The sequence below is a fragment of the Eumetopias jubatus genome, unplaced genomic scaffold (genome assembly GCF_037043125.1).
Source record: "Eumetopias jubatus isolate StellerSeaLion01/CBP00866 unplaced genomic scaffold, mEumJub1_p1.0 scaffold_52, whole genome shotgun sequence".
Lineage (NCBI taxonomy): Eukaryota > Metazoa > Chordata > Mammalia > Carnivora > Otariidae > Eumetopias > Eumetopias jubatus.
This window is the reverse complement of record NW_028274858.1, coordinates 1,275,321-1,290,384: the sequence shown is the minus strand read 5'-3', so window position 1 is coordinate 1,290,384 and position 15,064 is coordinate 1,275,321. Positions and strand designations below refer to the sequence as shown.

The 15,064-nt window shown below is 40.5% G+C and overlaps 1 protein-coding gene across 1 annotated transcript; it reads right to left on the bottom strand.

Moving 5' to 3' along the window:
• Window positions 1–12,995: 12,995 nt before the first annotated feature.
• On the bottom strand, window positions 12,996–14,635 carry LOC114203847 (heat shock transcription factor, Y-linked-like). Its single transcript, XM_028097133.2, has 2 exons — window positions 14,123–14,635; window positions 12,996–13,682 (listed from the first exon to the last, which is right to left on the bottom strand). The coding sequence occupies exons 1-2, from the start codon at window positions 14,633–14,635 to the stop codon at window positions 12,996–12,998; spliced, it is 1,200 nt and encodes a 399-aa protein (XP_027952934.1).
• Between the last annotated feature and the right edge of the window lie 429 nt (window positions 14,636–15,064).

Sequence of the window (15,064 nt, the reverse complement as noted above, 5' to 3'; positions counted from 1 at the left end):
GACATCCAAATGGCCAACAGACACATGAAAAAGTGCTCAACATCTCTCGGCATCAGGGAAATGCAAATCCAAACCTCAATGAGATACCCCCTCACACCAGTCAGAATGGCTAAAATTAACAAGTCAGGAAACGACAGATGTTGGCGGGCTGCGGAGAAAGGGGAACCCTCCTACACTGTTGGTGGGAATGCAAGCTGGTGCAGTCACTCTGGAAAACAGTATGGAGGTTCCTCAAAAATTTGAAAACAGAGCTACCATACAATCCAGCAATTGCCCTACTGGGTATTTACCCCAAAGACACAAATGTAGGGCTCTGAAGGGGTATGTGCAGCACAATGTTTATAGCAGGAATGTCCACAATAGCCAAAATGTGGAAAGAGCCAAGTCGTCCATTGACAGATGAATGGATAAAGAAGATGTGGTATATATACACAATGGAATATTATGCAGCCATCAAAAGAAATGAGATCTTGCCATTTGCAATGACGTGGATGGATCTGGAGGGTGTTATGGTGAGAGAAATAAGTGAATCAGAGAAAGACATGTATCATATGACTTTACTCATATGAGGAATTCTTAATCTCAGAAAAGAAACTGAGGGTTGCTGGAGTGGTGGGGGGTGGGAGGGATGGGGTGGCTGGGTGATAGACATTGGGGAGGGTATGTACTATGGTGAGCGCTGTGAATTGTGCAAGACTGTTGAATCACAGATCTGTACTTGTGAAACAAATAATGCAACATATGTTAAGAAAAAAAAGAAGAAGAAGATAGCAGGAGGGGAAGAATGAAGGGGAGTAAGTAGGAGGGGGAGATGAACAATGAGAGACGATGGACTCTGAAAGACAAACTGAGGGTTCTAGAAGGAGAGGGGTGGGGGGATGAGTTAGCCTGGTGATGGGTATTAAAGAGGGCACATTCTGCGTGCAGCACTGGGTGTTATGCACAAACAATGAATCATGGAACACTACATCAAAAACTCATGATGTAATATATGGTGATTAACATAAGAATAAAAAATTAAAAAAAAAAAAAGAAGATAGCAGGAGGGGAAGAATGAAGGGGGGTAAATCGGAGGGGATATGAACCATGAGAGAAGACGGACTCTGAAAAACAAACTGGGGGTTCTAGAGGGGAGGGGCGTTGGGGGATGGGTAGCCTGGTGATGGGTATTGAAGAGTGCATGTTCTGTGTATAGCACTGTGTGTTATGCACAAACAATGAATCATGGAACACTACATTAAGAACTTGATGTAAGGGGGCGGAGCAAGATGGCGGAGGAGTAGGAGACCTAGATTTTGTCTGGTCTCAGGAATTCAGCTGAATAGGAATCAGACCATTCTGAACACCTATGACCTCAACAGGAGATCGAACAGGAGAGTAGCAACAACTCTCTGAACAGAGAAGCGACCACTTACTGGAAGGTAGGGCGTGCGGAGAAGTGAATCCGAGGCGATATTTGGGAGGACAGACGGCGGGGGAGGGGCCTCCGCCGGCCGCTTCTGGCAAGTGCTAGAGCCGCGGAGCACAGAATCGGACCTTTTAGAAGTTGGCTCGGCGGAGGGACGTCGCTGCAGTGGCTAAGCGGGGGGTGGAATCCTCCCGGGACAGTGTGGTCTCAGGACCCTTGGGGTCACAGAGAGACCGGGGGTGCCTGAGTGCGCCAGAGCTCCCAGGTATCAGAGCAGGGAAGCCGGCTGCAGAGACGGAGCAGAGTCGCGGGCTCTCAGCTCGGGGTTGCCATAAACTGTGATCTGCGGCCCAGTCGGGGCATGGCTCCCCCAGCAGGGACCCAACAAGCAGCAGATCCGGGGAGACTCCCCTTCCTTCCCGGGGAGGAGCGGCGCGGGAACGCACTGCAGGGATCTGCTGGGTTTGGAGACTCCGAGCGGGGTCGGGTGCCAGAGATAGCAACGCTCGATCACAGGCCGGGTGAGCACGGAGTGCGGCCAGAGACCGGGGACACGGAAGTGACTGCTTTTCTCTGGGGACACACTGAGGAGCGGGGCCCTGAGTTCTCAGCTCCTCCGAGTGGAGATTGGGAGGCCACCATTTCTGCCCTGGTCCTCCAAAGCTGTACCGAGAGCTTGCAGGGAACAAAAGCTCCTGAGAGCAAAGCGGAGCAGCTTCCTTAGCCCGGACCGACAAGGGCGGGGCAATTCCGCCTCCGGCAAAGACATTTGGAAACCACAGCAACAGGCCCCTCCCCCAGAAGATCAGCACAAACAGCCAGCAAGCCAAGACCAAGTTTACCGATCAAGGAGAATAGGAGAACTCCAGCGCTAGGGGAATACTGCACATAGATTCATGGCTTTTTTTTTTTTTTTTTTTACCATGATTCATTATTTCATCAAAGTTAATTTTTGTTGACTTTTTTTTATTTTTCTTTTTCCCTTTTTCAACCAACATCTTATAAATCCCTTTTTTAAAAAAAAAACATTTTTTATTTTTTTTTTCATTTTTAGAGTCATATTTTATCCCTTCATAGTAGTTACCCTTGTTTTTGGCATATATATATAAGTTGTTCTCTCTTTAAAATTTTGAGGTACAGTTTCTTCTAACAGATCAAAATATACCCTAAATCACTAGTGTATGGCTTTGTCCTAGTCTCCTGCCTGATCACATTCTCTCCCTTTTTCCTTTTTTTTTTTCTTAAATCTTCTTTCTTTTTTCAAACAACTTATCTTACCAAGTCCTTTTATAAAATCTTTTATAATTTTCATCTTTACAGTCATCTTCCATCCCTTCATTGTATCAACCCTTATTTTGTACATATATGTCTTTCTTCCTTTAAAATTTTAGGAGGCACTTTTTTCTAACAGACCAAAATACGCCCAAAATCTAGTGTGTGGCCCTGATCTATGCACTAGCCTGATCATATTTGATCATATTCTCCTTTTTTGAATTGTTTTGTTTTTGTTTTTATCTTTTTTTCTTTTTTTTTCCTTTTTCTCTTTCTTTTTTCTTTCTTTCCCTTTCTTTTCCCCTGGTTTCAGGTCTTTTCTGATTTGTATACAGTATATTTGCTGGGGACGTTGTAAACCTGTTAGCCTTTTGTTCTCTCATTCATCTATTCTCCTCTGGACAAAATGACAAGACGAAAGAAATCACCTCAGCAAAAAGAACAAGAGGTAGTACCGTCAGCCAGGGACCTACTCAATACGGACATTAGTACGATGTCGGACCTAGAGTTCAGAATCATGACTTTAAAGATACTAGCTGGGCTTGAAAAAAGCGTGGAAGTTATTAGAGAAACCCTTTCTGGAGAAATAAAAGAACTAAAATCTAACCAAATCGAAATCAAAAAGGCTATTGATGAGGTGTAATCAAAAATGGGGGCACTAAATGCTAGGATAAATGAGGCAGAAGAGAGAATCAGCGATATAGAAGACCAAATGATGGAAAATAAAGAGGCTGAGAAAAAGAGAGAGAAACAACTACAGGATCACGAGGGCAGAATTCGAGAGATAAGTGATACGATAAGACGAAACAACATTAGAATAATTGGGATCCCAGAAGAAGAAGAGAGAGAGAGAGGGGCAGAAGGTATATTGGAGCAAATAATAGCAGAGAACTTCCCTAATGTGAGGAAGGAAACAGGCATTAAAATCCAGGAGGCACACAGAACCCCTCTCAAAATCAAGAATAATAGGTCAACACCCCGACATCTAATAGTAAAACTTACGAGTCTCAGAGACAAAGAGAAAATCCTGAAAGCAGCTCGGGAGAAGAGATATGTAACCTACAATGGTAGAAACATTAGATTGGCAACAGACCTATCCACAGAGACCTGGCAGGCCAGAAAGGACTGGCAAGATATCTTCAGAGCACTAAATGAGAAAAATATGCAGCCAAGAATACTATATCCAGCTAGGCTATCATTGAAAATAGAAGGAGAGATAAAAAGCTTCCAGAACAAACAAAAACTAAAGGAATTTGCAAACACGAAACCAGCCCTCCAAGAAATATTGAGAGGGTTCCTCTAAGCAAAGAGAGAACCAAAAAGCAGCAAAGAGCAGAAACGAACACAGACAACAGACAGTTAACAGTCACCTTACAGGTAATACAATGGCACTAAATTCATACCTTTCAATAGTTACCCTGAATGTAAATGGGCTAAATGCCCCAATCAAAAGACACAGGCTATCAGATTGGATTAAAAAACAAGACCCATCCATATGCTGTCTGCAAGAGACTCATTTTAGACCCAAAGACACCCCCAGATTGAAAGTGAGGGGGTGGAAAACCATTTACCATGCTAATGGACACCAAAAGAAAGCTGGGGTGGCAATCCTTATATCAGACAAACTAGATTTTAAAACAAAGACTGTAGTAAGAGATGAGGAAGGACACTATATCCTACTTAAAGGGTCTATCCAACAAGAAGATCTAACAATTGTAAATATCTATGCCCCGAACATGGGAGCAGCCAACTATATAAGGCAATTAATAACAAAAGCAAAGAAACACATTGACAACAATACAATAATAGTGGGGGACTTTAACACCCCCTGACTGAAATGGACAGATCATCTAAGCAAAAGATCAACAAGGAAATAAAGACTTTAAATCACACACTGGACCAAATGGACTTCACAGACATATTCAGAACATTCCATCCCAAAGCAAAGGAATACACATTCTTCTCTAGTGCCCATGGAACATTCTCCAGAATTGATCACATCCTAGGTCACAAATCAGGTCTCAACCGGTACGAAAAGATTGGGATCATTCCCTGCATATTTTCAGACCACAATGCTTTGAAACTAGAACTCAACCACAAGAGGAAAGTTGGAGAGAACTCAAATACATGGAGGCTAAAGAGCATCCTACTAAAGAATGAATGGGTCAACCAAGAAATTAAAGAAGAATTAAAAAAATTCATGGAAACCAATGAAAATGAAAAGACAACTGTTCAAAATCTTTGGGATACAGCAAAGGCAGTCCTGAGAGGAAAGTATATAGCAATACAAGCCTTTCTCAAGAAACAAGAAAGGTCTCAAATACACAACCTAACCCTACACCTAAAGGAGCTGGAGAAAGAACAGCAAAGAAAGCCTAAACCCAGCAGGAGAAGAGAAATCATAAAGATCAGAGCAGAAATCAATGAACTAGAAACCAAAAGAACAGTAGAACAGATCAACGAAACTAGGAGCTGGTTCTTTGAAAGAATTAACAAGATTGATAAACCCCTGGCCAGACTGATCAAAAAGAAAAGAGAAATGACCCAAATCAACAAAATCATGAATGAAAGAGGAGAGATCACAAGCAACACCAAAGAAATACAAACAATTATAAGAACATACTATGAGCAACTCTATGCCAGCAAATTAGATAACCTGGAAGAAATGGGTGCATTCCTAGAGATGTATCAACTACCAAAATTGAACCAGGAAGAAATAGAAAACCTGAACAGACCTATAACCATGAAGGAAATTGAAACAGTCATCAAAAATCTCCCAAGAAACAAAAGCCCAGGGCCAGATGGCTTCCCAGGGGAATTCTATCAGACATTTCAAGAAGAATTAATACCTATTCTCCTGAAACTGTTCCAAAAAATAGAAATGGAAGGGAAACTTCCAAACTCATTTTAGGAGGCCACCATTACCTTGATCCCAAAACCAGACAAAGACCCCATCAAAAAAGAGAATTACAGACCAATATCCTTGATGAACATGGATGCAAAAATTCTCACCAAAATACTAGCCAATAGGATCCAACAGTACATTAAAAGGATTATTCACCACGACCAAGTGGGATTTATCCCTGGGCTGCAAGGCTGGTTCAACATCCGCAAATCAATCAACGTGATACAATACATTAACAAAGGAAAGAACAAGAATCATATGATCCTCTCCATAGATGCAGAAAAGGCATTTGACAAAGTACAGCATCCTTTCTTGATCAAAACTCTTCAGAGTACAGGGATAGAGGGTACATACCTCAATATCATAAAAGCCATCTATGAAAAACCTACAGCGAATATCATTCTCAATGGGGAAAGGCTGAGAGCTTTTCCCCTAAGGTCAGGAACGCGGCAGGGATGTCCACTCTCACCACTGCTATTCAACATAGTATTAGAAGTCCTAGCCACAGCAATCAGACAACAAAAAAAATCAAAGGCATCCAAATCGGCAGAGGAAGGCAAACTCTCACTCTTTGCAGATGATATGATACTGTATGTGGAAAACCCAAAAGACTCCACCCCAAAACTGCTAGAACTCATACAGGAATTCAGTAAAGTAGCAGGCTATAAAATCAATGCACAGAAATCAGTGGCATTCCTATACACCAACAACAAGACAGAAGAGAGACAAATCAAGGAGTCTATCCCATTTACAATTGCACCCAAAACCATTAGATACCTAGGAATAAATCTAACCAAAGAGGCAAAGGATCTGTACTCAGAAAACTATAAAATACTCAGGAAAGAAATTGAAGAAGACACAAAGAAATGGAAAAACGTTCCATGCTCATGGATTGGGAGAATCAACATTGTGAAGATGTCAATGCTACCTAGAGCAATCTACACATTCAATGCAATCCCCATCAAAATACCATCCACTTTTTTCAAAGAAATGGAACAAATAATCCTAAAATTTGTATGGAACCAGAAGAGACCCAGAATAGCCAGAGGAATACTGAAAAAGAAAAGCAAAGCTGGCGGCATCACAATTCCGGACTTCCAGCTCTATTACAAAGCTCTCATCATCAAGACAGTATGGTACTGGCACAAAAACAGACACATAGATCAATGGAACAGAATCGAGAGTTCAGAAATGGACCCTCAACTCTATGGTCAACTCCTATCTTTGACAAAGCAGGAAAGAATGTCCAGTGGAAAAAAGACAGTCTCTTCAACAAATGGTGTTGGGAAAATTGGACAGCCACATGCAGAAGAATGAAACTGGACCATTTCCTTACACCACACACAAAAATAGACTCCAAATGGTTGAAAGACCTAAACGTGAGACAGGAGTCCATCCAAATCCTAAAGGAGAACACAGGTAGCAACCTTTTCGACCTTAGCCGCGGCAACTTCTTCCTAGAAACATCGCCAAAGCCACGGGAAGCCAGGGCAAAAATGAACTATTGGGATTTCATCAAGATAAAAAGCTTCTGCACAGCAAAAGAAACTGTCCACAAAACCAAAAGACAACCGACAGAATGGGAGAAAATATTTGCAAATGACATATCAGATAAAGGGCTAGTATCCAAAATCTATAAAGAACTTATCCAACTCAACACCCAAAGAACAAATAATCCAATCAAGAAATGGGCAGAAGACATGAACAGACATTTCTCCAAAGAAGACATCCAAATGGCCAACAGGCACATGAAAAAGTGCTCAACATCGCTCGGCATCAGGGAAATCCAAATCAAAACCTCAATGAGATACCACCTCACACCCGTTAGAATGGCTAAAATTAACAAGTCAGGGAACGACAGATGTTGGCGGGGATGTGGAGAAAGGGGAACCCTCCTACACTGTTGGTGGGAATGCAAGCTGGTGCAACCACTCTGGAAAACAGTATGGAGGTTCCTCAAACAGTTGAAATTAGAGCTACCGTTCGATCCAGCAATTGCACTACTGGGTATTTACCACAAAGATACAAATGTAGGGACCCGAAGGGGTACGTGCACCCCGATGTTTATAGCAGCAATGTCCACAATAGCCAAACTGTGGAAAGAGCCAAGATGCCCATCGACAGATGAATGGATAAAGAAGCAGTGGTATATATACACAATGGAATATTATGCAGCCATCAAAAGGAATGAGATCTTGCCATTTGCAACGACGTGGATGGAACTGGAGGGTGTTATGCTGAGTGAAATAAGTCAATCAGAGAAAGACATGTATCACATGACCTCACTGATATGAGGAATTCTTAATCTCAGGAAAGAAACTGAGTGTTACTGGAGTGGTTGGGGGTGGGAGGGATGGGGTGGCTGGGTGATAGACATTGGGGAGGGTATGTGCTACGGCGAGCGCTGTGAATTGTGCAAGACTGTTGAATCACAGATCTGTACTTCTGAAACAAATAACGCAACATATTTTAAGAAAAAAGAAAAAGAAGAAGATAAAGGAGAGGAAGAAAAGGGGAGTATGTCCGTGGGGGAGACGAACCATGAGAGATGATGGACTCTGAAAAACAAACTGAGGGTTCTGGAGGGGAGGGGGTGGGGGGATGGGTTAGCCTGGTAATTGGTATTGAGGAGGGCACGTTCTGCATGGAGCACTGGGTGTTATGAACAAACAATGAATCATGGAACACTGCACCAAAAACTAATGATGTAATATATGGTGATTAACATAACAATAAAAAAATAAAAAAAAAAGAACTTGATGTAATGTATGGTGATTAACATAACAATAAAAATTGAAGGGAAATAAAAGAAGATATACAGATAACCAACATGTACATGAAAAGGTGCTCTACATCACTAATGATAAGGGAAATGTCATTCAAACCTAGAACGAGACATCACTTCATATCTACTATGATGGCCTTCATCAAAAAAACAAGACATAATTGCTGCAGAGAAAGTGTAGAAAATAGAACCCTGTGGAATGTTGATGGGAATGTAAATTGGTGAAGCTACTATGGAAAACAATATAGAGTTTCCTCAAAAATATAAAAAAAGAACTACCATATGATGCAGGAATTCCACTTCTGTGAATATATCCAAAGGAAACTATAACCCTATGTCAAAGAGATGTTCACAGCAGTATCATTTATTTACAATAGCCAAGATGTTGAAACAATCGAAGTGTCCATCAACAGATAAATGGATAAATAAGTTGTGGTATATAAGAATCATTTAAAAAATAAAAATAGCTTTTGGAAATTAAAAGCATGGTCAAAAGTGGAAAAACTAGACAGAAAATTTGGAAGATTAAATTAAGAAAAACTCCCAGGAGGTAAAGCAAAAACACAAAGAGAGACAAGAGATTAGAAAATTAGGGTACCAATCCAGAAATTTCAACATAATGCTAAAAGTTCCCAAAAAAAAAGAGAGAAAATAAAGAGAAGGAAATCATCAAAGTATATATTTTTTAATGTCCCAGAACGTAATTTTTCACATTGAAAGGTTCCAAGCAGTACCCCAACTACAGGTGAAAATATATCTATCCAAAGCCACATCATTAATAAATTTCAAAATATTTAGAATTCTATAACCAGCCAAACCATCAACAGAACAAAGATATGTTCATTCAAAGTTTCAAAAAAAATTACCACTCGTGCACCCTTTTCTGGGAAGTTACTGAAGAATGCTCAACAATACAAAGCAGTTTTGGAGAAGGAAGGAGGAAGACATCAAATCAGGAACTGGAAAACAGAAGTGAGTTCATAGGCAAAAGCAATCCCCAAGGTAACGATAGAGACCTCAAGATCATATTTCTATACCAAGTCCGAGAGTGGCCATTAAAGATATAGTACGTTAGAGGTCTCTGGAGTAGACCCTGAGGAGATATTCCTTCAAAAGATGAAATTAATATAATAATTAATGTGTGTGACTATATGGCGAGAAGATATACACTCTCTGGCTGGTGCTTGGGTTTGAGTTAATAAAAAGAACATTAAAAACTAACTAAATAAATAAATAAAATAAAATAAATGTACATGAATTAGACTATTTGAGTAAAGACACTATTTGTAATAATGGAAAAACCATCATCCATTTTCATGCTTTCTATAAGAGATTCACTCTAGGGCTTGAACTCAGGACTTTGAGATCAAGACCTCAGTTGAGATCAAGAGTCAGTGCTTGATAGGAGAGGAAAGATGGCAGAGGAGTAGGGGACCCTATTTCAACTGGTCCCCGGAATTGAGCTGGATATCTACCAGACCATTGCGAGCACCCATGAAACCAGCCTAAGATGTAAGAAGTTCTGGGTCTCTAAGAACAGAACACCGGAGGCTGTTGGTGTTGAGGTACCAAGCGGGGAGCCCTGATTCCGTGGGCAGATATCAGAGGATAAATGGCAGTGGGAAGGTGCCTGGCTGTTTGGATCCTACACTGCCGGTGAGTGACAGCCTCACGGGCTGGGGACCGGGCAGAGACTCACAGACCAGTAGCATTGGGAAAAGTACTTTAGGGCAGCCACCGGGGGAAACCCAGAGCGACGGGGTCTCCCGTGGCAACTAGGAGCAGCTGGCGGTTTTAGAAGCACAAAGGGCAGAGACATGCTCCGACCTGGAGGCAGGACTGGGGCTGCTGCAGAGGGGTGCACAACCCAGGACGCTGCAGTTTATAGCAGCAGGGACAGAAACAGAGATGTTGTGGCCTGGAGAGCTCACTGAAGAACAGACGGCGGACTCTCTGCCCTGAGACAGAGGGTTGGAAATGGTCTCTTCTGCTCTGACTTGCAGAAGAGACGCAGAAAGCCTCCAGGGAAATCCTCCAGGGAAATCCGCCGGAGAACAAAAGCCCCCCAAACTGATTCCCGCTGAGCCCATCCCCCACCACAGGGGGGGAAGGAATCTCTGCCCAAACTGGGTTGCCTGAGTAACAGCGTGGCAGGCTCTTCCCCCAGAAGACAGGCTGGAAAAACAACAGGCCAGCAACCCTAAGGTCCCAAGAAAACAGGTGCATCTTGATTGGGTTCTGGTCAATAGTTTGGACTCTTTTCTTTCCCTCAAACATCCATCAACAGAATGACTAGGAGGAGGAATCCCTCAAATAGAAAAGACTCAGAGATTATGACTTATGGTGCAGATTTACAAATGGATGCAGATATAACCAAATGTCGGAGATGGAATTCATGGTAGCAATTGTGAAGACAATAGCTAGAATGGAAAAATCAATTAATGGCAGCATAGAGTCTCTAAGGGCAGAAATGAAAACTGAATTGGCAGAACTTAAAAATGCTATCAGTGAGATCCAATCCAATCTAGATACTCTAACAGCTAGGGTAAGTGAGGCAGAAGAACGAATAAGCGACCTGGAAGACAATATAATAGATAAAAAGGGAAAAGAGGAGGCCAGGGAAAAACAACTCAGAATCCATGAAAATAGAATGAGAGAAATAAGTGACACCATGAAGCATTCCAATGTCAGAATAATTGGAATCCCGGAGGGAGTGGAGAGAGAGAGAGAGGACTAGAAGATGTATTTGAGCAAATTGTAGCTGAGAACTTCCCTAATCTGGGGAATGAAACAAACATTCGCATCCTAGAGGCAGGGAGGACCCCTAGAGGAGATCATAGGCAATAACCTCTTTGACATCGCCCACTGCAACTTCTATCAAGATACATCTCCAAAAGTTAGTGAAACAAAAGCAAAAAAGTATATGTGTTGATGCAGCAGGATGACAAGAATGGATTTTTCAGGTCTGTATTTCATCCCGATTCCAGTTACCTCAGAGGCCAAAGGAATGAATTTTGTCATTGTACTGCACACTAGTTGGGAGACTGCCATAGACACAGAGCTAGTAAGTATGTAGCAAATTCTCTCAGGGAATGAGTTGTCAAAGCAGAAGATGGAGAAGATATTGTGACAGGCAGAGAAATAATCCTATAATTCGATGAAACAGAACGGAAAAAAGTCTTTATAGTGGCAATAACCAGAATATCCAAGTTTGCATAATGGCCAAAAAACTGGAAACTAGAAATTAGTGCATGCACTGATAACCAGTGCTGCTAGTTTTCTTAAGTCAAACTCATTATCTGTAGTGTACATAACTGTGAGCTACTCCTGAATGAAAATTTCCAGTGAAGAGTAAGACCAATTATGATAAGAGTAAAAGACATGGGATGTTCAGTAACAAAAAGCAGATTTTGATTGGCTTAAACCAACGTTCAATTATCATTCATATATATATATATACATAATATATTTGACAGTTAACTGTGCTCAATCTGTGCTGATGTCCAAGACAAAGTAAAGGGGTTCTACCTAAGAGTTGTATGATGAGAATTGGCATGGCTAAAAAGAGTTTGAATGTAACTCAAAAGGGATAAGGGAGTAGAAACTTATGAACCTGCTCAGGTAAACAGTTGTCTTTAAAGACTTGTTAACTATGCTGAATTTCAGGGCTCAGAATTTAAAAGGCATTAGAAACAGCATAAGGAATTAAGCCTGAAATAGGCTGTGGATGGAATCAGAAGGCAACATAAATGTATCCATTAAAAAATATCAAACGTGGGCTAATGAGGGGAGGAAATGAAGGCACAAATCGAATGTTTTGAGATCACTAGGGCAAAACAGGCCTTTGATAATACCACCTGTAAAATTACACAACATTCTGAGACATGCAGTCCATGACTGCAGCATGTGATGACATAATGGTTGCTGAACTGGTGAGAGTGTTATACTTTCCACTACGAATGTATTTTTTAATGAAGAGAATCTTTGCCAACTAAAATCCAAGGACTCTTCTAAATAACTGGGAGAATATAATGTAATTGAGAAAATACTAAAGTGAATACTATGTATTTGTCTTTTCTAGATTTCATTGACATGTATCTCTTCCACATCAATTTTTTTTTGAGATTTTATTTATTGCAGAGCACATACAAGTGTGGGGAGTGGCAAAGGGAGAGGGAGTCTGCTTCTGGACACAAGTCTGCAATGGATGCAAGGCTCGATCCCAGGACCCTGGGATCATAACCTGAGCCGAAAGCAGACATTTAACAACTGAACCACCGGGCGCCCCCTTCCACATCATTGTAATTTATGCCCTCATTTTATTCATCCTGGACTATTTCAGAAATTACTTAACTCCAAATGCTTCTTTTCCTTTGCTCCCATTCTTTTCTAAATACATATAATGTATTTAGGATGTATGTCAACTGTTCTTGCCAAATCACACAAAAAAATACAATAAATAAAATCAAGATTTTTACCCTGAACTATTTCAAAATATAAACATAATGAAACCATAAAGATGAACATGTAATTTTATTGTTCAAGTAAGAGAATTGCCAATATGTGGTCAATTGCTAACAAATGATAACCTTTGTTATCTTGCATAATGACAGTCCTTTGACAGATCAGTTGTAATTAGAATGATGTGCATACGATGGAGACGGTTGATGAGTTGATCTTGAAAGTGAGGCAGCAGAAGTATCACCTATCATTGGCATTGTGCACCATGGGTTGCCAGCCGGTTGCGGGTTAGAAAAACGAGCCTCACTGGCTGACAAATCAGCATATCTAGTTGGAAAAGTGGAAGGCTCCACCATCATTCCCAAATAACTGCTCTGTAAGGGAGATATGATACGGTACTGAGATAGAGAAGTTGTAGTTGTAACAAAGTTCACAATGTGGCCATTTGCTTGAGTGTAGCTGCTATGTGAGTGCATGTGAAAGGTGGTCACCTGGTTTAAAGTAACATGTTGCTCCATTCCAATTTGTTCTGATGGTCCAACTGACATTGCTGATGCAGGAGAATCACTTCTCATAGGGGCCATTGTAGTAGCAATTCCCTGGCTGTGAGGCGGCTTCCTTATTAGAGGAACATTTACATTGGTGGAGTTTGAACATAGCCTTTCTCCACTAGTTTCAGCAACAAAACCAGAATTAGGACTTTCCACATTATCCCCTGCTCTGCAGGGTTTCTTGTTGAAATCCTGAACTAATGAAACTGTAGAAGAATTTTTAATCCCGACTCTTCTTTTCATTCTTACTAAAAGATGGGGGCAGCCCCGTTTAAAATATGGATTATGATAGTACTGTAACTGAAACCAAAGGAGAACGTTACTAAGTGACATTTCCAACTAAGATATAAGAGAAGATAACCTATAAAATCTGACTTTAGTTTCATCACAAAAAGTCATCAAATAATATATTTTGTATGTTAGTATTTTTAAAAATGTACTTACTGGAAACAAACGTTTAAATATGGTTCATGAAAATGGGCTATATATTTACAAATAACAGTGAATAGCACTTTAATTGGCTTCAGGACCTTATTTAAATTGAAGTTCATTGGTAAGGGTCAAAGATACTACCAAAATTACTTATAACCCTGAATGTGACATGCCTAAGCTGGCCTCAATTTTTGAAAAATATTAAAAATTTAAAAATCTGACTTTAACCTATACATAGGAACCTATTTACTGCTATACAAGGTAAAATCTTATATATTCTGTATATAAGTCATAACATTTTTGAATACCTTGCTTAAAACAGAAACTTCTTTTTCCTCTGCCAGAAAGTCAGCCAGAGAAGCAGATCTTTGAAATCTCTGTTGCATTTTACTAAATCCATAAAGATTAAGCTGGCAAACTAAACTCTTCATACTTCCAGTTTCTAATATTCTAAAAGGAACCTTTCTCTCCAAAACTTCTTTCTTGAAGAGTTTCTCATCAATCACTACAGAAGTTCCCTTCTCATCCCAACGAATTGACTTGAATTGATCGCTTTCAACTATTTTCCAAAGTTTCCTGGGAAAGGTCAGAGAAAGAAAATCATTATCTTCATCTGGTTCAGAGACACAGAATGTGTAATGTGGTCTTTTTATCAAGGATCCTCCTGACAAGGCCTGAAAAGCATTTTCTTCAATCATAGACCTCAGGTCCACATCTCCAGTGAATGTGTGATCACACAAACGAGCGCTAATGGCGGCTGCGGAACCAGTCGATCCATCTTTAGGAGAATCATCTTGAATTTCTGAAGAAACATGTGCCATCTCAAATAAGTTTTCCTTCAGCTACGTTTCTGATCTGCATGGTTTTGAACACTGCAGCTTTCAAATGCCGCTTTGGCTGGCCTACCCAGATAAACTATTCAGACCATCACAATGGTCCACCACCTGAGTAGTTGTGACATCACAAGATGCCTGTTTCCTAGCAATTAAAGCCCGAGTGTTTACTTTTGAAATTCATTCGGTTAAAATAAACTACTTAAAATAAAAGTTATGTAGACAGGACCAATAAAATAGGATGTACAAAATCTCCTTTTTACAAATTTTTTTATAGAAATAAATACATAATTTTATTTAGCCCCTGATATAAAATCATTTCCTTCTTCTAAACACACTCTTATTAGGTTGGTGCCAATAACATAAAACCTGGTAAATGAAAACTGCAAAAAAAAAAAAATGAGTAAAACAAAAGAT

Coding starts and splice junctions, on each gene's coding strand:
- LOC114203847 (XM_028097133.2), bottom strand. CDS start 14,635: ATGGCACATGTTTCTTCAGAAATTCAAGATGATTCTCCTAAAGATGGA. Junction 13,683..14,122: donor AAGTTTCTGTTTTAAGCAAG/GTATTCAAAAAT, acceptor CTTTGGTTTCAG/TTACAGTACTATCATAATCC.